General features: G+C 45.3%; 1 protein-coding gene across 3 annotated transcripts in view; it reads right to left on the bottom strand.

The window, feature by feature from the left end:
* Positions 1 to 27826, bottom strand: part of LOC111859871 (latent-transforming growth factor beta-binding protein 3-like) — a 47402-nt gene that overhangs the window by 3913 nt on the left and 15663 nt on the right. Inside the window, exons 3-26 of one of the 3 annotated variants that reach the window (XM_023842984.2) lie at positions 25087 to 25250; positions 23958 to 24063; positions 23022 to 23135; positions 22749 to 22865; positions 22334 to 22489; positions 22009 to 22116; positions 20583 to 20599; positions 19973 to 20048; positions 18779 to 18871; positions 18544 to 18669; positions 16866 to 16997; positions 14429 to 14557; positions 13594 to 13713; positions 11021 to 11143; positions 10668 to 10790; positions 9087 to 9206; positions 8328 to 8456; positions 7840 to 8010; positions 7346 to 7426; positions 6816 to 6944; positions 6179 to 6316; positions 5127 to 5267; positions 4022 to 4150; positions 788 to 949 (exon numbers count right to left, since the gene is read on the bottom strand). In XM_023842984.2, the coding sequence (XP_023698752.1) occupies positions 788 to 949; positions 4022 to 4150; positions 5127 to 5267; positions 6179 to 6316; positions 6816 to 6944; positions 7346 to 7426; positions 7840 to 8010; positions 8328 to 8456; positions 9087 to 9206; positions 10668 to 10790; positions 11021 to 11143; positions 13594 to 13713; positions 14429 to 14557; positions 16866 to 16997; positions 18544 to 18669; positions 18779 to 18871; positions 19973 to 20048; positions 20583 to 20599; positions 22009 to 22116; positions 22334 to 22489; positions 22749 to 22865; positions 23022 to 23135; positions 23958 to 24063; positions 25087 to 25250 (2904 nt within the window). The remainder of the gene's footprint in view (positions 1 to 787; positions 950 to 4021; positions 4151 to 5126; positions 5268 to 6178; positions 6317 to 6815; positions 6945 to 7345; positions 7427 to 7839; positions 8011 to 8327; positions 8457 to 9086; positions 9207 to 10667; positions 10791 to 11020; positions 11144 to 13593; positions 13714 to 14428; positions 14558 to 16865; positions 16998 to 18543; positions 18670 to 18778; positions 18872 to 19972; positions 20049 to 20582; positions 20600 to 22008; positions 22117 to 22333; positions 22490 to 22748; positions 22866 to 23021; positions 23136 to 23957; positions 24064 to 25086; positions 25251 to 27826) is intronic. The other 2 variants (XM_023842986.2, XM_072717525.1) reach the window with 2 other exon arrangements.

The raw sequence follows: 27826 nt of genomic DNA, 5'->3' as shown, positions 1-27826 counted from the left end.
CCTTGTTTGCAGATACCAAAGGGAAGAAAAAACTCAGTCTTGTGTGTTTGGGTATAAGCAGGGCTGAATTTACGAGTGTGGGGGCTCTTGGGCTAAAATCATTGTTGGGGTCCAACCTGACTGTCCCTAACAACCTCTGCTGTAACCAGAAAAAAAAATTGGGGTCCCCTACAATTTGGGGCCCTGGGTTACGGCCCAGGTTAGCCTGTACCTAAGTCCCACCTTGGATTTAAGGGACACGCCAAGTGAATGCAGGAGCTCCTCGACAGATGAGCAGTGACAGAAGGCAGTAATAAAATCAGGAAGGTAGGTACAGGCAGTAGAACGTCTGACATGCAGGACTCGTACTTACGGTTGGATTGGCATAAAGCTTATTATATTTAAATTTTGCGTTAAATGCAATAGTTGGTAATAATAAACGTACTCACTGCTTTGTGATGATCATGAAAAAAAATTGCGTGGCTTCAACGGTTCTTGAGCTCACTGTACAGTGCGGCACCACACCGCATGTCGTTAATTTTATTATTACTGAAAATTATGTGCCTTATTTTTATTTTTTCCAACTTACCTACAAATTCGACTTCAAAGACAGCGTTAGGAAATGAAACTTGTTAGTAACCTGGGGATTGCCTGTACCAACACAATGTAACTACCTTCACTGCCATCTTAAGTGCATGTCTGTCTACGGGCAGGTAGACATGAAGCAGGTACGCAGGAAACATGATTTGGTGCAGGAGTGTTATTGGGGGGAGGAATGAGGTAAGAATGTTACAAATGTGATGGGGACCTGAATTCCTCTGGGGGCAGATCCGGCATTCGGGGCCCCAGCCGCGGCCGTAGTGGCAACAGCACTCTGAGTAGGTCACCATGAGCCCGTTCTGCGGCATGCTGCAGATGAAGTCCTCGTCCACCTGAAGGAAACACACGTCCTTGTGGGCGGCAGTGCGGTCTGGGGGAGAGAGAGACAGAGAGAGAGAGAGAGAGAGAGAAATCAGTTGGCCTCAGGCTCTATAAACATATGCCGGCCCAGAAAGCACTACCACAAGGGGGCGCTGTTTCACACCCTGACCCTTATCTACTGGCTGCCACTCCGAAAAGAAACAACTTAATAAAACGCCTTTCAAAATTAACCACCTGGTCTGGCTATTTAAATTCCACGTGCACGGTTGGACACAAAACAATTACAATTATCTCAAGTGCTGAAGGCAATTTCCCAGTAATCAGACCACCTCCTACCAGATAACAGAAGTAAAGGGCCCAGTTAGTAATTGAATGGGAGACTTCAGAAAAGCCGACGGTACAGATCTGAGCACAGGGTGATGAATGCATTTATGGGCCGTGTCCAAATTCAGGGGCTACATTCTTCTAAGGTGGGATTTGAAGACCTAAAGTGTCACAGTGGTGTGACAAGGCTGTCCCAGTTCGAAGGCTCCTTCAAATGCAGCCTAGAAATGCGTACTTCCACCTGCTGGATCCTTCACAGCCCAAGCTATTCATTGTGTGGACCTTCAAAGGACACACAGCCTACAAAGGCTACGTAGACCGCATCCTTCAAAGGACACACAGCCTACAAAGGCTACGCAGACCGCATCCTTCAAAGGACACACAGCCTACAAAGGCTACGCAGACCGCATCCTTCAAAGGACACACAGCCTACAAAGGCTACGTAGACCGCATCCTTCAAAGGACACACAGCCTACAAAGGCTACGTAGACCGCATCCTTCAAAGGACACACAGCCTACAAAGGCTACGTAGAATACATCCTTCAAAGGACACACAGCCTACAAAGGCTACATAGACCATATCCTTCAAAGGACACAACCTACAAAGGCTACATAGACCACATCCTTCGAAGGACACACAGCCTACAAAGGCTACGTAGAATACATCCTTCAAAGGACACACAGCCTACAAAGGCTACATAGACCATATCCTTCAAAGGACACAACCTACAAAGGCTACATAGACCGCATCCTTCGAAGGATGCAGCCCCTGAATTCGGTCATAGCCATGGACTGCATTAGGTGAGCATGGCAGCTCAGTGGGTAACATTGTTATCCCAGTTCAAATTCCACCCATATTGCGTGTGTGTGTGGAGTTTGAATGACATTCTATCCTGGGTGTACCCCAGCCGCGTGCCCTATGCTACCTGCCATAGGCTCCAGGCTCCATGTGACCCTGATCAGGATAAACAGCTGGAGGATGGATGGACGACATTAACCCTTGACAGACATTATACTGTTACTTTAATAGAAGTGTTAGAACAGGCCTCAAAGCAGAGGGCGGGACTGCTGTGTACCGTCATTGGCTGGCTTATCATAATGAAATCCAACATTAACCAATGGGAAATGGTTTAAACCAGCTGGAAACTGACAGCACACACCAAAACCATAAACTGTCTGTGTCTAAGATTCTTTTATCTCATGACTTTTCTTCAACTATTCCCTCTTACCCTAACAAACTAGGTGTTAATCTGTACTGTTATATTCATTTAATCTTTCTTTAGCTCTATAAAAACAATAGAAACATAAAAGCTTAAATAAAACAGTGCTGTTGATGGATCAGTTGAAAATTGTTCGGTACACTAGTACAGAGTTGGGTAATTCAGGTCAAGAGAATAAAAGTCCACACCGGGATTTTGTTTCAACCAACCAGTTGAGCATAGAGAGCCACGGTCACAGAGTATTCAACTGGTTGGTTGAAACAAAATCCCGGTGTGGACTTTTACTCTCTCGACCTGAATTACCCAATAACATACAAATACTTGTATGTATGTATATATAGCATCACTAAAATCTCTATATAAATAGGCCATTGAAGACAGCCCTTGGTTTCACTACCTGTAAAAAGCTGTTTAACCCCAATTTAGGTCATAGGTTGCCTTTTGTGGATTCTCTGGTCTTAAACACAGCATATGTCTATCAGCAATAATGGGGGGATATGTAGGTAAAAACAGCTCATGTACATTTCCATCCTGACCTAAAAATACAAACAGGGGGGCTTTTAAAAACTGAACGCATCACATTAAATATGTGACCCGTCTTTCTTGGCTAGTGAACCTGACTAACACGGAGAAGCATTAACACTTTTTTTGAACATTTACAATCGGTTAAAAAATGAGATAAGAAATATACAGTACTGTGCAAAAGTCTTGAAAATGTTTAAAGCTATTTATTTTGGTAGTGAGTGTACATTTTCGAAGAAAAATATATATAATTTAACATTATAATGTATGCAAACTAATAGTAATACAATAACATCAAGAATTTCTTTCTGTTCTCCAAAATGTTTCTGATATTTTGCTGGGTGGCTAGATGAACATACGAGGAGCTCTAGTGGTCAAGACGTACATGTAGGGTTCAATGGCTGCTGCAGATACTGGGGTGACTTTGAGGAGGCTTTGAATTGGCTTTGACAGAGAGTGTCAATTCTACACAAACATAGAAATCACCATTTTTTTTTAACTGCCTAAAACTTTTGCACAGTGCTGTATTTTTCCCTCCCTTTTGAGTAAAAGGCAAGGAGAAAACAGCTTAACACAATAGGAAAAAAAACTTGCTGACAATCTGGCCAAAGACTCACATGCACACACTCGCACGCATGCACACACCCATTGAGGGACGGCAGCAAGGAATCTGCTACTTCCTGTTGCTCTGCAGGCCACTCAGACTAACGCGTCACAGTCCCGCATAAAGTCAACGGCCTCCTGTACCCACCCCCCACCTCCCACCCCTCACCCCTGGGAAGACCCTAAAAACAGCCTCACTCCACTCCAGTCCATTTCTAGATTATCATTAGCAATCCGATGACCTGCCAGTAAAGTCCTGCCGAGCCTCTCGAGTTATACCGCTGCCAGAGCCAAAAAGCCGGGGGAAACCCGTTAGCGGTCGTTACATTCCAAATCCAGAAACCGCGACAGAGGTGGGAGGGGCTTTGTCACGTCCAGGCGGATGGATCGCATGCAGTTACTACTTGAATTCTAAGACCGAGAGACGCTGAGCAGCGATTGGTCATACCCACCGTCATAGACGCACTGTCTGAGCGCCGCACTGAAGGTGAGGGGCTGCGTGCAAATACAGTGAAAGGAGCCAGGCGTGTTGAGACACACTCCATTCTTACAGTACGATGGGTCCTGGCATTCATTCACATCTGCAAGGATCACCACAGAAACGGGTTACAAAATAGATGATAGTCAACAAAGCCCCCTGACCAAATCCAAGCCTCACTAAAAGGTGTAGCTATATTATGGGACGACAAGGCTGGGAAGTGACCGAAGACTAGTCACTGGCAGAGTACTACCATGTTTGCACTTCGCTATCAACCCAACTAGCTTGATGCATGTTGAAGCCAACGTCCAGGAGATTGATGGGAGGGGCAGATGGGCCAGCGATTAAATTCTGCATGACGTATCCAAATTTCCTAATGCAGTCCAAGGAATGCTCATGATTCTCAAACCTGCAGCCACTTTGCACGATCACCGTCAGTCACTGTCAGTCACCGACAACGGAGCTTAGTGTCCTTCCTAATGTTTTAATACTCAAGTCAAAGGTTTACAACTGTCCCTTTCCTTGCAAATTTCCATAACCAAGTACCAAGACAAATCCTGACTGGATGTTATGGACAATAATACAATGGCAAAAGTCATTACATTCTGCTGCCATATGTGCTGGAGAACACTGTCCAAGATTGGGTCTGTAAGGCTGTTCCCCATCTTTCTTTCACCAGACTTCCAATGAGATCATTAGGCTCACGTTATCTACTGCTGGCCTGCATATGTAACTGCAAATCAAGGACAAGTGTAAACGCTTTCTAAGACGGGAATTTCATCAGGTATCTGAAGATGCAGCCTTTTAGACAAAAGAAGGTGATCACCTTGAGCCAAAATCTATTTTCCATCAGTTAATGCCGGACAGTTTAAAGAGATCAATCAGGAAAAATGTGTTCAAAACTTATCAAAGGGCTGATTCAAACCATGTAATTTTCTACTGTACTCATGCTTGTCAGATCCACAGCAATGACAACACCCATAGCACAAGGGAGTTCTCACACTGACCCAAAGCGGTTGCCCACACAATTGATCCAGAGAGTTCAACGACCTCCCCACCTGCCTGAATTTTGGACTTACCCCCTTGCTCCTCCGGGGGGATGCAGCTGTTGCGGTTGGTGGCCAGGGTCCAGGGTGGAGTACAGATGCAGTAGTAGGACGCCAACGTGTTCACACAGCGCCCGTTTCTGCAGTTGGCCGGATCCTGGCACTCATCCACACCTAAGCCACCACACACCCTGTTAGTAAGCTCCTCATGGCTGGTTGTTGTAAGGCGCCATTCTAGACTGGACATTGTACGGTTCAAGAGGGTCAACCCTATAGAGGTATGACTTTCAAGACATGGATCCATAGCCGAATAAGTGGTCTTGCAGCATCTGTATGTTAATATCCACCCTGAATCAAACTGCATGCCTGTTTTACATTTACTAGAAGGAACTCATCAAGTTGACTTTTAAATAGTAATTTCACTCACCACACAGACAAAATTCCCATCAGAGAGACTCTCATCATAAACTATTAAGCAAGAAATTCAAAGCAGAAAACTCTTTGCAGAAAAAATGTCCTTGAGCAGTTAGTGTCTAGTATGGGACCCAAAAGCCAACAGCAACCCAAGCAGGTCCTCCGAGAGGCCCCATACCAAGCTGTGCCAGCTGATTCCTTTAAGCACTTCAGGATCATGCAACATTGCCCACGAGAGGTAGTGCTGATCAGAAAGCCATTGGAGATAGAGATATTGAGCGTATATACCTAGGCAAAATAGGTTTCTCAGAACCTAAAGCAGTAATATGTGTAGGAGTACATTCTTTTCTAATGTTTCCAAGAATTACTGATGAGCTGGTGATTTTAACAGCATGTAATGACAACAGAAGGTTTTTTTCTTCCATCGGTGTAGAAAGTAGGGCCTTTTTTCTTCATTGGTTAAATCATAAACTAAAACACAGGTTTACTGTAATTCAGGGTACAGGTGACAGCCATCAAGAGACACACTGCTAGGATTGCTGGTCAAGGGGGAATACAATTGGCCAATGAAAACAGTGCTACAGAGAGTGAAGACAATGGGCGGCAGAGGGAAAGTCTCTCTAACAGTTCTGAGGTTGCCAGGTGCTCAGAAAGTCCCCAGAGAAGCTGACCTGTGAAAACAGGGACTACACACTTCTTGTTGGAGGCATCGGGTATGTTGGGAGGGTTACAGATACAGTAGAAGGAGCCCGGGGTGTTCATACACCGTCCGTTGGTGCAGTGAGACTTGTCGTGGCATTCATCCACATCTGGGGGAGGGGAGCAGGGACCAGATGAAAAATGCAGACGCAAAAATCTGACGACTTGACATTTCAGTCATCTAATAGTCTAACTCAAATCACTTACTAACAGTTACATGAAATTATAAACACAAAACATTGTGTTTGGCAACTATATCTCATTGGAAAATACTGGAGTGTTTTGAACCTAAATCGAGTGACCCAAATGACTACCTGGATCCAGACCTTTGTCCTTTAAAATAATAAACGTATTCTGATCCTGATGCTGGTCTTTAAATGTGTGATCTTTGGTGCTGTGGTAAGAGGTTCTTTAATGGCACAGACCTTGAGTTGTAACCATAATGTTACAATCATTACATATATGTGGTTGACTTAGTTAAGTAATGATATACTTAATATCCAGAATGGACAAAAGAGACATTCCGATTTTAACATCACATTGGTACATTGTGATGAATATAGCACGTTGCTAATGAATGTAAGTGCAAACCGTTGTTTCACGATTTACCGATGCACTCCAGCAGGTTGCTGTCGTAGTAGAAACCTTGCTGACAGTAGCACTCGTATCCAGGCTGGGTGTTCATGCATCGGCCCTCTTTACAGATCTCATTGGCAAAGAGGACACACTCGTCAATATCTGGGGAAGGAAACATGAGTGTGTGGAATGGACATCAGATCACGAAGGCATATTTCAATAGGGTTACAGCCATTACCTGATCTGGATCCTATTACTATTTGGTATCTGAGGTTAGCCCTGATCCTTCTTAATCTCAAGGATCATATCTCTATGAGGCAACGCCATACAAATGCAAAGAGAATGAAATTTATGAAGCATTTTCTTGGCAGAACTCTAAATTCTTGGTCAGATTTGACTGTCCTCTTGCGGAGATGTAAATGACAAGCTCAGTTCTGACAACCAGGAACACAGAGGCACCTCACGGGTGTGCCGATATAGGCACTACCATCAACGGAACCATCCTCAATGTCATGATCATTAATTTACAGTGTTTTGGGAAGATCCACTCTTTCAGGTCATACCTCGATGGCCGGGCAAGCCGTACGTCATGCTGTTCTCGTGGTAGAAGCCTTCTCCAAAAGGACACAGAGAAATGAACTCCGCTACACAAAAACACAGGGGAAAAGCAGAGAAAGAAGCAGATCAGATGCCAAAGTGAAGCAGCAACACGGAACTCTTTAAAAGACCATTCTGTCTTTTGATGCATTTACGTTTGGGTCACTATCAATTACTGTAATAGAGTTTCAAGGTTACATCACACGGGAGAGTCTGGGGGAGCAAAGAAGGGGTCCCAACTGGGACAGGCATAGGTGCAGAGCAGGGTCCAGAACCCAAGGGTGCACATCACTAATTTGAGGGTGCTATGCACTTTTGGGAGCCCATGTAAACCTGGGTCTGTATGGTGAGCTGCACGCTATGTAACCCATGACAGCCGTAGCAGGACCAGCAACCGCCCTGGGTTTGGGACCATGTGGTGATGCGCAGGGCCGGGCTAGACAGGTATGAGTGGTGGTACCGGATTTATGAACAGGACAGGGGTAGATCTCACACTGGTCACCCCAGCCCATGCCGATAGAGCAGCAGCACTCTTGCTTGGTGACGTTGGCCGCCAAGACACTATCGCAGAAGACTGTGTCATCCAGGTCCAGGTAGCACTCTTTCTTTTCTTCGACATCAACCGCAATCTCTGCAGCACAAAGGGCGGGCAGGGATAACAACACAGAAGCACTAAATACTAACATTCTTCTAGATTCGGGCACGAAAAAAAAACACTAAATATTCTTTTCAGAAGTACCTGATGGCTCAGATGAAGAAAAGAGTACTGTTGACAGAGAACTCTGGGGATGAAGAACAGGAACACAGAATGCAGAATGCAGAACGTACAGTAAGAACATAGAAGTATCTGAGAACAAGAAACCAATCCGCAGAACAACAAGGAAGAAAACGGCCACTAGAACCGAGCCGGCAGATGACAGCAGATGACAGCAGAGCGGTGCCACATACTCTCGCAGCTGTGTCCGTCTTCGGAGCTGACGTAGCCCTCGTTGCACACGCAGATGTACGTGCCCTGCCTGTTGTCGCACATGCCGTGCGGCTGGCACAAGCCTCTGTCCTCCGCACACTCGTCGATGTCTGTCGGAGGAGAAATGCAAACTGGTTAAGCATCAAGCACACAGCGACTGTACGCTCTGTACCGGTGGCTGGAAGACCTTCAGATGGTGACCTACAGCAGCGTATGCTCCTTTGAACGGGCCCCAATGCATGTTGTTTTTTGGAGGACGCCGACAGAAACAAACCCTCTGACCCTTACTGGTTAAATACATCTTTGTGAAATATTAAGGTACGCAATATGTACTTTTATAACCTTGAAGAAATTAAAAACTGGACACTCAGACCATGAAGATTTGCCAGTCAGGTTACAGGGAATACATAGTCGCCTCTTCCATGTGGAATTCACTAACACTGTGTATTAAAATACATATATCGAATGGGAAAAAGGGAATATCACTCCAAAACCATTTCAGGAACATGAAGCAAGACTGACTGCATATATAAACTGCCATTTTGGGAAAGTGACACATCACTGCACTAGTCCACCCTTTAAGCTTGCTAGTTACTGAGTTAACCACGATGGCTATGGCTGTGAGGGCATTGACATGCAATGAAGAATAAGTAAACAGAGAACAGAGAGGCAGAAACATTCCATTAAGAATAACATGACCAGTACTTCCTGCCGGAGGTACTGAAGAGAAGGAAGTTTACCTTGGCAGCGCCTGCTGTTGATCAGCTGGAAGCCCTTGGGACACTCGCAGCGGTAAGAGCCCATGGTGTTGATGCAGTCTCCTCTCAGGCAGAAGTTATGCCTTTCACATTCATTTGTATCTAGAGAAAAAACATCCACATGCTAGCACACGCTAAACTATGACTTTGAGGCTCACATTTCATTTCCGTGGTCAACGGAACCCGCTAATAAGACCCGCTAATAAGTAGGGATGCATCGATACCAATATCGGGCCGATACTGTGTTCATATAATCATACTCGCAAAAATTGTCGGATACCAAGAACCGATACCTCAATTGCAACATTACATTAAAACACTGCATTTTTGCTACCTGACCAGATTTTGGCACCTAGTGATAGGGTTGTCAACCAGAAGGATAAATGCAGAGAACACCGGCATTGGCTAACTGATGAGTATACGTGGAGGATGTCGGCAATTTGCACAAATATTAAGATAAGGGACGCATCTGAAGCATTATTTATATCTAACATTAAGTAATTAAATAAGTTATGTAAGTACACCTGGGTCTATGCTTTCGTCACGCTATAAAAAAAAAAAAACCCTACTAAGCGGACCAATCACAGTTCTTGTGGTCTGCATTGCCGTGATGTGTAGCTACTTTTCTGGGGAGGTGCATGTCAGGCTATGGCGTAGGGTCCGCAGCTACATCGTACTTACGGTGTTGATTCGACCCAGCAGTATAAATCAGCCTTTACATCACACATGATAAATGTAACACATGCATATATATAAGGTATAAGTTAAGCCTGATATTGCCTTACATGTAAAAGAATAATCACAGTCTCTTCCACACAGTGAGGCAAAAACCTACAGGTTATTATTTAAACAATGGTATCGGATTGGTACTCAGTATCGGCCAATACCCAAAGCCCAGGTATCGGTATTGGGACAGATAAAGTGGGATCGAAGTGTTCCTACTTATAAGTTTAGAAAAGTGTTTCACAAGGGGGCAGTATGTGGCTCAGCACTCTGTGTCTTTGATCAGGAGGTCAGAAGTTCAAGACAGATTTCAACATTGGGCCCTTAATGCCAATCGCTCCAGGGGCTAACTGTCCCCACTTTCTCAACTGCATATTGCTTTGGATAAAAGTGCTGATTAAATAAAGATTTGTAAGAATACATAATAGGATCAAAAACTGGAAGGAATACTCCTTCATGCTTTCCCAAATGTTTAGCAGAGTTTATGCACAGTTTAATGTATAAATCAGGGGCGGGCAATCTCATCCGCAAAGGGCCGGTGTATATGCAGATTTTTGGGATAACCTGTAGGTTAGCTGTTCAAACCCAGGTGTGAGGACTCTTCAGCCAATCAGTCCTCTAATTAGTAATCTAATTAGGGAGTTGCAGCGAAAACCCGCATACACAGCGGCCCTTTGCCGATACCCCTGGTATAAATGAACCTCCACGCTATTAAAAGCAGCACCAAGTTTCGAAGCGGCATTAAATGCTAATTTCCAACACCGATGCTAACTGGAATGGAATCTGGGAAAACTGTTTGCCCCCCCCCCGTGTTGATGGAAGCAGCCTAGCTTGGGAGACCTTCACAATGGCTGCCCTCCTGAGTTGGCTGGTACCCCGGGTAACAATGGCACAGGAAGGAGCCCTCGGTGTTCACACAGTGTCCGTTAGCACACAGCCTGTTGTCCTCACACTCGTCGATGTCTGTGGAGCAGAGAGGCCTGGTCGTGAGCATGCAGGACACCATCAGAGCAGGGCTACAAGCAGGAAAACCTGTGTGGTTGGATGGGTGTCGTGGCTACGAGGTGGAGCAGTAATGAACGAATCTTTAACCAATAGTAGTCAAAGCTATATAGGGGAGCTGCATGTATTAAGGCTTTAATGTTTTAAAGAACAAAGATGGCACATCATCAGCTGGAAATCAGGTGACGTACCCCTGCAGCCCTTGCTGTCGGTCTCAGGGACGAAGCCTTCATTGCACAGGCAACGGTACGTGCCCTGCAGGTTCTCACACCGCCCGTGGGGGCAAATGCCCCGCTTCTGGCACTCATCGACATCTGCGGGTGTCACAAACACCACAATCAACTCCAAGCAGAGATTCCAGAAATTACATGTATCCATGGGTGTGAAGAGGATTAAATCAAGCTGAAATAACACGGACCACACATGCAGAAATGGGGATTTCGCGCAAGATCTTTGGAGGGTCAAAACAGACTGTTGTGAGCCTTCAGGGTATATTGCTATCCGTGTCTCAAATCCTGGTACTCAATGGTCCCCCACCTACTTAATTTGATGCTACCCTAAATGACCGATTTCCTATTAAATTTACCCTTCAGGAATCAGTTTGTTCCGATTGGTAAAATATGTAAATGTCTAACTTGAGATTTTTTTTATTACCCTTCCGCTGTCTTTCTCATCATCTGCTGACAGATTTCAGTGGCTGTTTGTCAGCTTGCAGAAAGAGACAATCTGCATATAAAAGCAGGAAAAACTAACTGGATCAGGGCTCTTTAGAACCAGGCCAGGAAACTCTTTGAACCAGATAGCCAATGGGAACAGGAATCCACAGTGTTGACCAGGGTTGGGGCCATTCCAGAATGCATTGATCAATTCCAGTCCAAATCAGGAAATGGAACTGGAGTTGGAACTTAAATCTCCCTGAAATTCAAATTCAACTCCAATTCTGTTCCCCATAGTTTTTTTCCCCAATCCTAGCTCCAGTTCCATTTCCTGATTTGGACTGGAATTGATCAATGCATTCCAGAATGGCCCCAACCCTGGTGTTGACACACCCCTTCATTGCTGACACGAGCAGATCTTCAAAATGTGCATCAAAACAATCCGGAGTATGATTAAAATTTGAGAGGCTGATTTCCGGCAATCTGGCGGAGCATGCAGATCTACTCTGGGGATGTGAATTCAAAGGAACAAAGCCACCTCTGATTCAAATATAAAATGACCTCAATTCTCCCACACATGGTATTAGCAAGGCAGTGAGTTCTGTGTACTGTACAAGGGCCCTGAGTTAAAACAGGAATGCAGTTTTTTTCCTGTATCTACCAGATCAAATTGCAATTCCAAACTTCTGACCGTGTACTAAGATGACCGACCCACCCGGACTGTTTAACTGATTCAGATAAAAATGAGTTCATATTTCCATGTTTTCTTGTAACAAAGAAAAACAGACCTGCATTACTGTACTGCACAATCGTGTTTTACTTTAACCGTATAGGGGCTTGGGGTGAGTGTAGGTACAAATTTATGCACGCTAACAGCACCATTCAAGTCGTAAAATATAAATCAGATGTTGAGTATCAGATGCCATCATGATTCCACAGCTGATACACAAGATACAGATATAGAAGACGGCCATGTGTTTACAGTCTGAAAGGAACAGATGACTCAGATAAAAACAGGCTGGATTTAAACTGGGGACAGACGGAGACGGTAAACATGATGGATTTAGTGAACACATAGGTGTGACGGATAGGGATGCAGAATGGAGCAGAAGAAGAAAGCAATGGAAGGACACTGGAAGGAGACAGACATTAGCGACATAACAGTCTTTCTTGGAGATTTTAAATGATCAACATGTTACCAAAACAATTTCAAAGCAAACATGCTGCACCTGGTTTTTTTATTTTATATGAAAATGCTTAGTGGACTAGAAAAAGAAAAGAAAAAAAAAGAGAGGAAGGACATAAGGGGACACAAGATGGGTCTTTATCGACCTTTGTTAAGTATGGCGGGGACAGGTGTGCAAGGGAACTTCTTCAGTATGGTCCTCTAAGTCACCATTTCCCAATCTGGTCCTTGGGGAACCCCTGACAGTCCATGGTTTTGCTCCCTCCCAGCTCCCTGCCTGACAGTCCATGTTTTTGCTCCCTCCCAGCTCCCTGCCAGACAGTCCATGTTTCTACTGAGGTTTGGGAGGGAGGGAAAACATGGACCGGCTATAGGTCCCCAAGGACCGGACTGGGAATCACTGCACTGGGTAATTCAGAGTAAGTATTAGAACTGAGAGTGACAGGAGTTAGAATCGAGGCTGGCTGCCAAGGAGCTGGAATGGAGGAAGGAAACAAATGCGATGAACCTGAAAGATCTGTTTCCTTGCCCATCACAGCTGCCAGCTAGGAGCTGATGTGGAAGAGGAGAGATGATACTGTTCATTTCTAATGGGAACACAATATATCTACACTGGTAGGATGCCTGGCATCAATTAACCAAATGTCACTTAATTCAGACAAGACTATAGCTACAGCTAACAATCAGTCCTTCCAACAGCCATCAGACTGTTCAACTAGTAAATCACTCCGATCACATGTGCAACACAACCTATTTTTTAGAAATTGTTGTATTGTGTGTGCTGTACTGCGTAATGCCTGTTTTTGTGTTTTTGTGCAGTCCAGTACTGTGCAGTCTGCAATCACAAATATTTTCCTCCAGGATAACTAAGTGTTCTGGTTCTGATTGACTGTACTGGGGTCAGTAGGAGCGCCGGACCCACCGAAGCAGATGCCCTCTCGAGCCTGGTGTCCCGGCAGGCAGGGCATGCACTCGTACGAGCCAGGCGTGTTCTCGCACTGCTCCTCGGGGCACGTGTTGGGGTTCAGGCACTCGTCAATGTCTGCAATTAGACCGTGTTAGGGAAGAGCAAAATTGACATGCGTCCGGAGCTGGACGCCCAGCAGTGCACATCTATACTCCCTCCCAGCTTCCCACACACCTGTACTTTTTCTTGTGATCAAATTTTTTATTGAAGGAGAAGGTAAGGAGAACATGAACAAGCATTTAACACAGAACATAAACACTCCCCCACCTGAGATCGCACCCAAAAAAAAAGTGAGAGAAATAAAAATCCGTCAACAGAATAAACCACCGACGCACTCGGCCCCAGAGAGACCGCAGTGAAGGCTGAGGGAAATAATTATGATAATAGTACAAATTGTGAAAAACAAAGTCAGACAGAGTAGATTAAGACATACGGACTCAGTAATACAGCGTTCCTGTTTGCTTGAATGATTGATTGAGCTGGGAAGGAGCAAAATTGTGGGCTGTCTGGGGGTCCCAGAAGACTGGGTTGAGAAGCACTGCTTCATATAAAACTTTATATTGTCTTGCACACTCTGGAGTCTCAATTCCACATGTCTGGAATCTCCCCCAATACCTTTATTTTTCCTTGTGCTGATACCAACGCAGTGGAACTTCATTGCAGTTCCTATGTGACACTTAATTAAGGTACGCAGTTCCCAGTTCTGTCGCCCAATCCCCAAAACCTCAGGTGACGTCCCTAACTCTCTCTCCCAGCCCCGGGTTCTGCTCAGCGTGACCCGCATCTTTACCTTCACAGGCCGGCTGCTGCGGGGACTTGTTGGCGTACCCTTCCAGGCACTGGCATTTGTAGGACCCTGGCAGGTTGATGCAGTGCCCGCCCTCTCGGCACATCTGGGGATTGTCGCACTCGTTGATATCTGACAGACACACAGCCGGGTCATTCCGGGAGTCACAAGGGTAATGAGTCACAAACTACTATCCGGGTTACAATAGCTTCAGAACACAAAGCTACTCCTCTGTGGTCTTTGAAAAGCAAAAGTCTTTGAAAACCAAAAGGGTATTTTACTTGCACTGCATTGCTTATTCTGACTTAAAACATGTTATGCTAGAAACCAGTTACTTTTCTTGTAATTGTATTCACATTCACCACAAAAACCACGAAGCCAAACAAAACAAAAAATTATCTGTCTGTTAATATTACCGTAAGAATGAATAACGCAGCTGAACGTTGGCAGTTTCAGCAATAAAATCGAAACCCTGATATGTTATGGTTTCATTTATACTTGGGTTTCATTAAAACCCACAATCATTAGTAATACAGGGTTTTTCTGTGCCGACAATAGTCATTATCTGTCTCATTGATGTCGCACGGATATTTCAGAGTCCTTGTGCTTCCACGCTATGCCAGCACGATATCACATTGGAATGCAATCGCGATTATACGGCTCATACGCAGTAATTACCAGGAATTTAGATGGGGGACAAAACATTTGTCTGGACACCGGCTTTTCGGTACTAAACGGATGTATACTTACGCCCACAACTTGGAAAGCAGATTAGTAAAACACCTAAAATGAGATGTGTTTAGTGATGCCCAAAAGTTAGTAATCTACATAAATTCAGTGTATCCTTATTAAATTCAGTTAGCGGAGCACACCACACGTTACCGTTCTAGTAAATCATGGAGGCGATAAGCACTGAAGTGGGGGTGAAGAAAGGGACAGATCAGCAACCACGACATCCTTTAAAGGAGGAGATATTGTGTATAAACAAGGTAAAAAGACTTCTGCGTGGTACTTTTTGCAATTTTCAGTCTGTCATTTTTATTAAACATAAGGATGCACCAAAATCATACAGATTACTAACTTTCTGGCATCACAATACACCTCCCATATTTTAGGCACCCTACAGTACTAATCTGTTTACCAAATTGTCGGTGTAAGTGAACGAACGTATAGTACCGAAAAGCTGGCATCCGGACCAATGTTTCAACCGTCTAAAGCCCGGTGATTATTGTACATATAATCACAATGTGATATCATGCAGCCCTACTCCACGCTCTGGTATCTCAGCCCATCTAGAGATGCTACAGAGCCAGAGGCTGACTGAAGAAGAGATATGACCCATTGTAGCAATCCATGCACCTCGAAGACCAATGGAAGCCTTTAGCCAGGGACAGCTAAGCCAGTGTTTCCCAACCCAGTCCTCAGGAAAGCCCGGACAGTCCACGTTTTTGCTCCCTCCCAGCTCCCAGCCAATCAGGAACACCGAATGCCTGGTACAGGTGCGCTGGGAGCTGAGAGGATGCACAAACGTAGACTGACCGGGGTTCCCCGAGGACTGGGTTGGGAAACACTGAGCTAAGCATCCAGAGCAGTTTTACTTCCGCCATACCTTGTCTTGCTGAATCACACATTAACCTGACGTCGCTCTCTGAACTGTCATCTGTGCTGTAGACCAGTGGTTCTTAACCCAGTCCTCAGAGATCCCCAGACAGTCCACACTTTGGCCCAAATACTTGGTATAAGTGTGTTGGAAGGTGCGAGGGAGTCACAAGTTGGACTATCTGGGGTCCCCAAGGACTGGGTCGAGAAACACTAAAAGTATCAACCAAGAACAACCTCATATGGTCATGTCACAATCTATGATCCATCAATCCATCATTATAAGCTTTATTAAATGGCATTACTATGGTACAATAACATCATAAATAATAAAAATGACCAAATAATATCAAATAAATAGCATGTTATTTGTGAATAGGCAGTCCTGTAAAACCCTAATGCAGACAAACATTAGTCACGCTGTAGCTACACAGTGTAGTGTGTGTAGCTACAGCAGCTCCTGAAAGGAACACGTTTAATGGATCAATAATGTTACTATTTCTAGCGCAGTGGTGAGAAACCATGATGCAATGAGGCCCTGAGGCCTGGGCTTGTTTCTGCTCAAACTCAGCCATCTTGGATGCCACCCAAGTTCACCTGGAGCTTCAGCTGCAGAAATATAACATAAGAGGCTGAAGGCCCACTGGGCCTCCATGGGAAATACAACAATATTAAGTTAAAAGATCTTCAGGCCGGGCAGAAACAGCCAGGTCCAGTCCAAAACAGCCACAGGGTGTACTGGTTTTTCAATGCTTCAGTTAATGACTGAACCAGCAGGATTGGCACGTCTCCCCAGTCTAGCTGGAAGCCCCGGTGAGCTACCAGCCAGGTCGTCACTCACCAACACAAGTGATCTTCCCTTGGTGGACCATCACCTTGTAGCCTTTGTTACAGCGGCATCTGTAGGAGCCCATGTTGTTGATGCACTGCCCCCTTCCTGGACCACATGGGCCTGATTCGCATTCATCTTCATCTGCAGGGGTAGAGGAGGCCAAGCTAAAGCTGGACCACCAATAACATTAGCAGCACACCATACGGAGCATGCAGCACAACGGCACAGCTTTGTTTTGGGAAAACCGAGAAACCAAACGAGTCTGTGCATCATAACAATTATAGTCTTGTACGAATGTTAACTCATCATTGCACCAACTGTAAGCTTAACTGTAAGGTCTTTCCACAACATTCCTTATTACATGCTAACCACCTGGCTGTAACTGAAATAAGACTCTTTCATTAAAGAACCCAATAACAGTGAGGGTAAATGTAGCCTGTGGTTAGCATCTTATGGGTACTAGTCAACGACAATGTATTAATTGTGTACCATCAGGATACTGAATTTTTAGCATTGTGGAAGGTTCAGAGGTGCAGGACGGTAGGGTTCAAACACACAAACGGAGTTTATTACACAAAAAGGGATGACTGTTTAAAAAGGAAAAATTGTAAAAACCTAATAAAGTACATAGAAACTAAGCAATAAAACTCCACGATAACTAGAGCCACTGTAGGGCCTTCATCAGCGAGTGCTGGACGCCAGAGCAGCCCTCCTCCAGAGGATCAACTCAGCTGACCTGTTTTTAGGAGCCTCACAGATCACTGAGGCTAACAAGAGGCAGCTGGGCTCCTTCATCTGCTTCACCTGTAGGCACAGGGCTGGCGCTCATGGTAACAAAGGCAGGACCAGCTGGAAGGCATTACCCTACCGCCTGCTGTCTCACAGCTCTCTCTCTCTCTCTCTCTCTTTCTAACACACACATTTTAAAATATCTTCATGCTGAACATTTTAATTCATTTAAATCGATTTTTCGTAAAATGTGAAAAACCAGAACCACATTTTTCCTCTCGAACGCACAATTTTAGTTTAATAAAAAGCAGTTTTCCAATATAAATAAAATGCAACTTATTAATGGGAAGGGGCAAGTGGCTCAGAGGGCTATGTGTCTGTGTCTGTGATCAGAAGATCCCCGATTCAAGCCCCACCCTCAACAGAACAGTCACATGTCTGCGGGCCCTGACCCCCAGCTCCAGGGGCCCTGCACATTAGCTGACCCTGTGCTGTGACCCCCCCAAGCTATGGAGAGCAAGATGGGATCGGCAAAGAGAAGCATTACAAAGTGCTCTACTTGTGCAAATGGCAAAAAGCATGGTTGTAAATAAAAAGCAATATTTATTTGATTGCAATTCCCATCTTGGAGATAATTATGGTCTTTTCTGATTTTACAGTGAAGTGCTTCATCTTGCTTGATTTCAAGCAAATGTCCTCCAACTTGCATAAACTCACAGATTTACTCACACGTCAGAAAAGGAAAAAAAATCCTAATACAGGTATGATTATGGCGTGAAAAAAAACTGCGTTATTGTAAAATGACTGGTTTTCTTCACCCCATTTTCATGTATGCATTAATATTTTTCTTTTCTGAATTATAATTTAAAAAGGCCATAATTACCCCCAAGATGGCAGCTATAATGAAATATTATTTTTTGCCCTGTCCCTCACACCACGGCCGCAATCCAACTCTTACCCACGCAGTTCTTCCTCTGGCTGTGGGGCCGGTAGCCGGGGTAGCAGTGACAGCTGAAGCCGGCCAGCGTGTTGACGCACTCCCCTTGGCCGCAGATGTTTTTATTCTGCCGGCACTCATCGGTCTCTGCGTGGAGCATGGGATCAGGTGAGAGGTCAGGTCACATGACCCAATGTGTGGTCACCTGACCCTGCTGTGGCCGGCCCGCCCTCCTCCAAGAGTCTGTGACACTCACGTGGCAGCTGCGTCTGCACGGCCTCCAGGGGGCTGGTATCCCTCTCGGGGGGGACCTCCACAATGGGAGGGGGTGTGGGTTTGGCCCTGATTACTGTTGGGGTAGAGAGATGGGAGACGTTTTGCTCAGAAGAAGAGCGACAGCCAGCTTTACTCCCAGCGGTGAACTAGCATGCAAGACTGGATCAGTGTACAGCCAGGAAAAAGCATAATTTCCTCTAAAACAGAACACCCTCTTCCTCATGGGTATTCTGCTGGCTGATAACCAGCAAACCCCTCAGACACCTACTTGGAACAGACCTCTACCATATTTCTCCATGTGACTCAGGCAGCTGACATGAGTGCAGAGCGGTGATCTAACCCACCCAACCGGGCCGACCTCGCAATCCCTGGCCCTTCTTGCAGCACACTGGGGATCGGGCCCAGACCCTGGTATGTCGGTCTGGTGCAGCACCACAAACACACAACAACATCTCAACACCGAGATAACCACAGTCGGGGGTGTACGACCTTATTAGGTCACAGTGCAGGGTAATGGGGCTTTTTAAACCATCTGTCCGTTTTCTATACCCGCTTGTCCTATGCAAGGCCACACTAATAAAACTATTAAAATATTTCAAAAGTAAGCCTTTTTGATGATGCCAAAACATAGTCCAATTCACACTAATTAAATGTCTACACACTACAAACTACTTTACAACGGCAAAGCCCTTCTGCTTCGCTAAATAGTTCTGTTCTTATGTGCTTTGACTGGTTTTTTTCTTTGATTGAAAGATGCATCCAGCTGTTTCACGTTAACATTAGTGACCCATGTATGATTAAAGGAGACTGACCAATCAGCACACGGCAAGATCTCAGTGCTTAAGTGAAATCCAGGTCCTTTTAATTGAAATTGTAGTTTACAAATCCTATCCTAGCTCAATGTGTCCTCAATGACATGGATTATCTGGTCACCCTACAAATCTGAGAGCAAGTCTGTATTGTGTCTTTGCAGGATGTGAATGATTCAGCATCCAACTACACCAAATGAAAATATATGAGGAGATAAACACTGCAGGCAAATACAGAAAGAGAGATGAGCTAAACCACCAAAGATTTCTGGGAACAAGATGTCTCACAAAATTTATATTAGATATAGGTTTGCAGCAAATGGGAATCCTGAAGTTCATGCCTGGGGGGGCGCGGGGGTCTGTACCTGGGATACGGGGTCCCGGGGGGCTGGCTGTGAGGGGCTGCACAGGTGTGGTCATCTCTACAGCCTCAGGGGGGAGCTGTGGAGAATCAGCGCACAGGTCTTTATTAAGATGATGTGACACGGCCCACAAACCAAACCAACACAGACTCCACATCAGAGGTGGATAGTTCAGGTACAGAAAGAACATCTAGACTGTGACTGTGACTCTTTATACTCAACCAGTTGGTTGAAACAAAATCTTGGTCTGGATTTTTATTTTCTGAACCTGAACTAAATAACTAAAATAACAAAACAAAAAAATCTTAAAAAAAAAACTCAAAACACAAGAAAAACTACTAAGAGGTTGGAAAACTTACTTTTAATTACTAGTAATACGAGTACTAAAAAGATTATAAAAATTAAAGCGTAAATAACATACGGCAGCTTTACTGATAAATAAGTAAGTTAATTCTTGCAAGTAACTATCCCAGCTGAGATGTCGGTCCTGGCAGGAATCACTGCTTGTACAAGCTTTATTGCTGAAACCATAATGTGATTGGAGCTCCGACAGGTGAACGTTCCATATCGCACTTCCAGGATAACCATGTGCTATAATATCAGTCCAACTTACTGGTGGAAACTTGACTTCTGCAAGAGAGGCAAGACAGGGGAGAGAATAAGAAAAAAAAGTCATTTTCCACACTTAATTTGCAACACTGCACTATTCTCACAACGCAGTGCTCAGTACTGTAGGAAACGTGGAGAAGTACGGATTGATTAGGACCAGAAGAAGTGTTCCTAAGCAGCAGTCAAATATTTTGTGGACTCTGCGGCCGCGTGGCTCTGGATTGGACCGTGCCAGAATCCCCCGGTCCAATCCAGACGGAATTCTTTGTCTACGACTGTAGGAGGCTGGATGGTCTAGATGCTATTTTTGACATTCTTTGACCTATGAGTGCAGCTGGAACGCAGCGGAATGCAAATCACCTCACCATGAAACGCCAACTGGAATAAATGTGAGAAAAACAGGCACGCTAAACGACAGGGCCCACCGCGACCAAGAGGTTTTTTATTGTAGGTGGATATCATTACACCTCTGGTGGAAATTCACTGACGGTCGTCGCCATTTCGTTCTGCCAAAGAACTAAACTTACATTAATCCGCTGACCTCCCTTCTCAACTACATAATACTGTGGTGAGACTCACATGTCAACAGTCTTTGCTTTTAACCTGCACTGCCACCGGTTTCATCTCCCTTATGGCGCTTTTCCACTGCATAGTACGGCACAGCACGGTTCAGTACAGCTCACCTTGGTTTGGCTCAGTTCGGCTCGGTTTGCATTTCGACTGCAGTTTAGTGCCGCTTTAGAGTGGGCGGGATTATTCACGTGTCGTTATAGTTGCGCCGCCTCTATTGCCGTGACATCATCGTAAATGCGCCACAAACAAACACACAACAATGGAGCATATCGACGGAATGGTGTTCTTCATTTTCGGCATGTGGATGTTTTTAACAGCAAGACCATTTTTAGTTAAAACAAAATGGTGCGTCCGAACCTTCGCTGGCTGTGCTAAAAATCTAGCGGGTCTGTTGTGTCTCGTGTCGCAAGTTCAGTGACGCAGTAATGACGATTTTCTCCGGCCAATCAGTGACCAGTAGAGTTTACACGTCACGTTTTGGTAACGGTTCGGCGCGCTTGGAACCTCGGCTGAGGTGGTACTAAAAAAAGGACCAGGTACCAGGTACTGTTCCCAGTGGAAAACCCCCCAAAAGTGAGCTGAACTGAACCGTGCTGTGCCGTACTATGCAGTGGAAAAGCGCCATTAGTATGTTGGGGAGTCTATAGTGCATTTTATGATAAATTCAACAGGTTATTAATTAAAAGGTCAATCTCGGTACATGTGTATGAATCCGCAAGTTTATAATAAACTTTTTTTAAAAACGCCTTTCAAAGTTGAAAACAATCGAACAGCCAGGTCTGTTTCAAATCATCCCAGAATGCAACTGTGTTCGGGTTGGTCTGAGGGAGCATGTGACCCGAGAGAACCCCGCCCACCTGGGTGGTCCAGGGCGGGGGGTATTGGCTGCGGCAGGAAGGACACCGTCTCCCGGTAGTTCTGCACTGTGTAGCCCTTCCCTGCAGGGCAGATCTTTTTGAAGAGGGCTGGGGAGAGGGGGGGGGGGTATTTTAGTGCATATTCATCGCATTTTCACTGACGTTTACTTATTTTTAACGTCTTTATTTATTGGCTGTAATAATCAGATAAAGACAAAAAAACTGATTATTGAGCTAATTTCACAGAAACTCCATCAAAAGCTGCAGATGGCGGTGTGATGACACCCCCGAGGGCAGGGAGATGCCCGTGAGGCTGCCCACCGACCTGTGCCATCCTGTGGGCACCTCTGGCATCTGCTGCCCCAGGCCTTGCCCACGGTGCAGCAGCACATCTCCTGGGAAATCATAGTGGGCAGTGCGTGCTGGCACTGGCCGTCCTCGTTCACCATGCGGAAACAGGGGCCCGTCTCAGCAGGGGGCTCTGCACATGGGGGGGGGGGGGGGGGGTTTGTCAGGGATGCAGGATGTGTGGAAAGGAAATTTAGAAAATGATAAATGTGACAGCAGAGGTGATTAAATCTCAATATGTGGCCAAAATAGATGAACTTTGCATGGGAAAAAGAGAAAGTGAAGGCCACACAGCAAACTGCAGGCCAGACGCAGAGCCGCCTCGCCACTAATGAGATGTGCACATGGCAGCGGAGCGTCGTCACGGCGACCCCTCTGCGGCCGGTCCTCACCTATGCAGCGCGTGCGCTCCAGGACGTAGCCCGGCTTGCAGGCACACAGGAAGCTGCCCTGCGTGTTCAGGCACTCGGCGTTGGGGCAGACCCCCTGCATGGTGCACTCGTTGATGTCTGCAGGATGTCAGGAAAGACAGAGAGAGAGAGAGAGAGAGAGGGAGAGAGAGAGAGAGAAGGAGAGAGAGAGAGGAAGGGATGGTCGAATACACTAAATACCAGACATAACTATTCGATTTTCTCACGCAACCTAAACTGGCGTGTCCCAGTTACCATGGCAGTGTGTGCTGTTGAGTCTCTTGTAGCCGTACGGACAGGTGGAGCCATAGTCCTCGATGATGGACAGCTTATGGACCGCAGTGTCTGGAGGAGTTTGAAGGAGAGGACCTGAGACAGTGGGTCGTACAGAACCGGCTTGGGAATTTGAAAAATTCTTACTTTTTTTGCCATCTGCCACCCCCCCCCAAAAAAAAGAAAAACATCAATAAAAGCCACGGGAGATTTTCGATAAAATGGCACGGCTGATTTGCACGTGTGTGAAACCAGCTGCATTTTTCTGACTTCGAAATAAGGTAGGAACAAAGAACGATGGGAAGGGGGATTATCAGAGATGGAAGCCAAGTTTCCAGCTGGGACACGGTCTCAATCCAAAGGTTATTTCGTTTTCTTTTCCCTAAACGCAAACATTATACACCGCACAGAAATTCAATTTTCAGGCCGCACCGGCGCTACCCTGGGGAGAGTGGAGCGAAAGCCAAACTACATCAGTGCAAGAAGGCCGTCACTTATCCGCCTTCCCGGAATCTGGAGGGGCAGACTTTCCAATGTCTTTACGCACTGACGACTCATAAATTATGTAAGTATCACTGTGCCTTTTCAAGCCGGTAAATGAGTTCCAGGCACAGATCTGGCTATGTTCTGACTATGTTTAGGTGGGTGGCCAGTTATGCCCTATATGGGCCGTACCACTTATTCCCCAGACACGGGGGGAGGTATTTAAACATTTTTCAATAAAAACAAAACCCCAGAAAAGGCCAAAATACTTCCTCTGCGTATAAAAACAGGCAAGTTAATGATTAACACATCAATTAGGAATTCACCCACCGGGTTATGTTTACATGCAGACAGTTTAGCCCGGGGCATGATTTGGTGGGCTGGGGGGGGGGGGTGGGGGAGAATATAAGCCTGGAAATAAGGGCTGCTACTCACAAGGCAGCTTGGGGCACTTATGGCATTTGTTTTGCCCCCAGGACTTTCCCACGCTTCCACAACAGTCCTCCTGATTGGTCAGGCCAGGCAGGGGGTTACTGCTGCACTGAAACACACGAGGCAGGGAAAGCCAGCAACGCAGTAATTAGCTCGTTTCATTTTGAGAGAAAACAGTACTTTGCTTGTTAACATACGAGTAATAAAAAAAAGAGGAAATGCAGTCTTTAAAAGCATATGCAATTTTACATCCATCCATCTTCCAACCGCCTATCGTGGGCGGGGTTCACGAGTTGGGGGGGGGGGGGAGAGTTGGGGCTGCTCCCAGGCATGGACAGGATGGATTCCAGGGCGCAGAAACACACACACGCGCACGCACACACGCGCACGCACACACACGCACCTACACGCAGACACTACAGGCAATTTCGAGACATCAGTTCCCCTAACCGCATGTTTCTGGACTGCAGGAGGAGACCAAAATGGCAGAAGAAACCCCACGTGACACTGGGGGAGCATAAGTACTCCACAGACGCAGGGCAGGGCAGGATACAAACCCTCACCCTGGAGGCGTAAGGCAACAGTGCACTTTTATTTTTGCATCACAACCGAAATAGAAACTGAGTATCAGCCTCATTAACGAGAGCAAAAACTATTCTTTTCCTGTGTTTTGTGCTGTTAATTTTGCATGAAGCGATCACCAATTTTGGGACCTTTAACAAAAATATAGTCATATTTTTACTTGAAAATCTTTAAAGAATATATATTCAGAATACAACAGCTCTTTTGGTATAACATACAACTTCAATAAAGTTGCAGATGCAGCCTTTGATATGTCTTTTGACAGAAAACATTAACTACATTATGCTGTAAAATACATTAATACCCTTTGTGGAAGTTAAGTATCTCATATGTTACAAAGTATTTTTGTGAATATTAAAAACAACATTCTGCCTGTACTGGAAAACAAAGGTTGTGAAATCCAGAAAACCAGAGCTAGATTGCGTAATAGCTTCGGAATCAAGCAGTAAAACAAAACTGGATGCAGATCCTGCGACGCTACAAACCAGAACACATACCGTCAAAAAAAAAATTGCTTAAAAAGTCACATTGACTCACTCACTGTACTCACAGCCTGCTTGGGCGTGGTCTCCTGGAAACAGCGGCCCCGGGGCTTGTGGGTCTGTGGCAATTGCCGGGGTCCCTGCTTCCGTGCATTCTTGGCCTCCGATTGGTCCAAAGGATGGATGAGGACAGAAGTGTCCGGATCATGGTGGACCCGCACATTAAACTGCACTGGAAAAACAAAGGGAGAGGAACGGGGACAGGGACAGAGACAGGAAAAGAGCAAAATGAAAGAGAGCAGAGGAACGTGGATGCTATGTAAGGGTTAGGAACACGATAGATCATCACTGAATACACACTATATGGACGATATATGGTATTGGGATACCTGAGCATTACACCTACAGGAACTTTTATGACATCCTGTTCTAAATTCATAGGCATCAATATGGAGTTGGTTCCCCGTTTGCAGCTATAGCAGCTGCCACTCTTCTGGGAAGGCTCTCCGCAAGATTTTGGAGTGTGTCTGTGGGAATTTTTGCCCATTCATCCAGAAGAGCATTTGTGAGGTCAGCCACTGATGTTGGATGTGAAGGTCTCCAATCTCCATTCTAGGTGTTTGATGAGGTTGAGGTCAGGACTCTGTGCCGGCCAGTCAAGTTCTTCCACACCAGACTCACCCAACTATGTCTTTATGGACCTTGATTTGTACTCTAGGGCGCAGTCATGCTGGAACAGAGAAGGGCCTTCCCCATACTGTTCCCACAAAGTTGGAAGCATAGAATTGCCCAAAATGTCTTGGTATGCAGAAGCATTAAGAGTTCCCTTCACTGAAAGTAAGGGGCCCAGCCCAATCCCTGAAAAACAACCCCATGCCATTATCCTGCCTCCACCAATCTTTGCAGCCGGCAAAATGCAGTCAGGCAGGTAATGTTCTCCTGGTATCTGCCAAACCCAGACTTGTCCAATAGACTGCCACAAAGAGAAGCGTAATTCATCACTTGTGAGAACACGTTTCCACTGCTCCAGAGTTCAGTGACAGTATGCTTTCCACCACTCTATCCAACGCTTGGCGTTGCGCTTGGTGATGTGAGGCTTGCATGAAGCTTCTGGTGCAGAGATTCTGTGCTGTTGTGCAGAGGAAGTCCGGAACTCTGCAGTTATTGAGTCAACAGAGCGTTGGTGACTTTATGCACTATGTAGCTCAGCACTTGGTGACCGCGCTCTGTTACTTTGCGTGGTCTGCCACTTCATGTCTGAGTTTCTGCTGTTCCTAAACACTTCCACTTCGGGATGACTACCTTACAGGCATATAAAATATGCCAACAAATTAAACTGGGACTTTGTCTAATCACTTATGTGGACTCCTACTGGATCTTTTGAGAGTGATGCAGTGTTATGGTCTTTTCCAATCACTGATAAAGATGTGATGCATTGCTACAATGTGATGTCACCGATATGGATTTTATAATCATTGACATGCACTCTATTACTGATACAGACTTTTAAGATGTGACGTGTTGGTATGTTATGATGGTGGCCTTTTTTTTTTTTTACTCACGTCATTTTAGACTAAGTTCATTGGTTCAAACTGAATTTCATTGTATACTACCACACGATGACAAGAAAAGGATCTAATCTAATCTAATCTAATCTAATAATAACACTTATAGTTGATCGTGCAATATCTAACAGGAAAGAAATTTCACAAATTGACTTGGCAAAGGTGACATCCTATGACAGAACCACGCTTGAATTCACTGAGCTCTATAAAATGACCCAGTCTTTCACAAATGTTTATAAAACCTGACTGCATGGCTGGGTGCTTGATTTTGGACACCTGTGGCAAAGGGTCTGAATGAAACGCCCGAGTTCAACGATGATTCAGAGGCGTGTCCCAATACTTCTGTCCATACAGTGTATATGATATCCAACACAAAACAGACAGTCAAAGCAATACATGCACGTAGAAATACAACAGGATTTTATTCTATAAGTGGTTACAAGATAAATGGATGGATGGATGGATGGATAGGTGGATGGATGGATGGATGGATGGATAGGTGGATGGATGGATGGATAGGTGAATGGACGGATGGATGGATGGATAGGTGGATGGATGGATGGATGGATAGGTGGATGGATGGATGGATGGATAGGTGGATGGATGGATGGATGGATGGATAGGTGGATGGGTGGATGGATGATAAGTTATTATGACCCTGATAAGTTATTATGACCCCAAACACCAACAGTAAGCAGTTTTTTTTAGCCATTTTTTGATTTTGATTCGGTCCAGTGAATGTTAAAAATATTGTTTATGGTCCTGAAGAAGCAGGTAAACTACTACCATGCTTAGGTAACACCTGTTCATGTTCTGCCTTCTTATAAAATGGCAAAACAAAGGGCACCTTCCAGTGGCCTGTACTATGAAGTGGGGTTACTGGCTTATCGGGGTAACTTGTCGGATTTAAGGTACCACAGTTTAAATGGACTTCATATTCGTTCACCTACATTTTGCCCAGACTACCTTAAATCCGACAAATTACCCCGATACGCCAGTAACCCCGCTTTGTTAGTACAGGCCCCAGAACAGCTAAGCTCCCACTGAAAGAGTAGCATATGTGTTGCCACTAGGAACCGCCTCTTTGCAGGGCAGAATGAAGAGGCTCTCCGTGATTTACTGCTCCCTCCCTTGGCCCTGGGTGTTGTTTTGATTAATAAAGACTTTTCAGACTGTGTGGGGGGGTCCCATTGTTTTGTTTTGTTTTTTTTGTTAATGGGTCTGAAACAGAAGATCTAGATCA

Source organism: Paramormyrops kingsleyae, chromosome 10 (assembly GCF_048594095.1).
Source record: "Paramormyrops kingsleyae isolate MSU_618 chromosome 10, PKINGS_0.4, whole genome shotgun sequence".
Classification (NCBI taxonomy): domain Eukaryota; kingdom Metazoa; phylum Chordata; class Actinopteri; order Osteoglossiformes; family Mormyridae; genus Paramormyrops; species Paramormyrops kingsleyae.
This window is presented reverse-complemented; position numbering and strand designations above follow the sequence as displayed.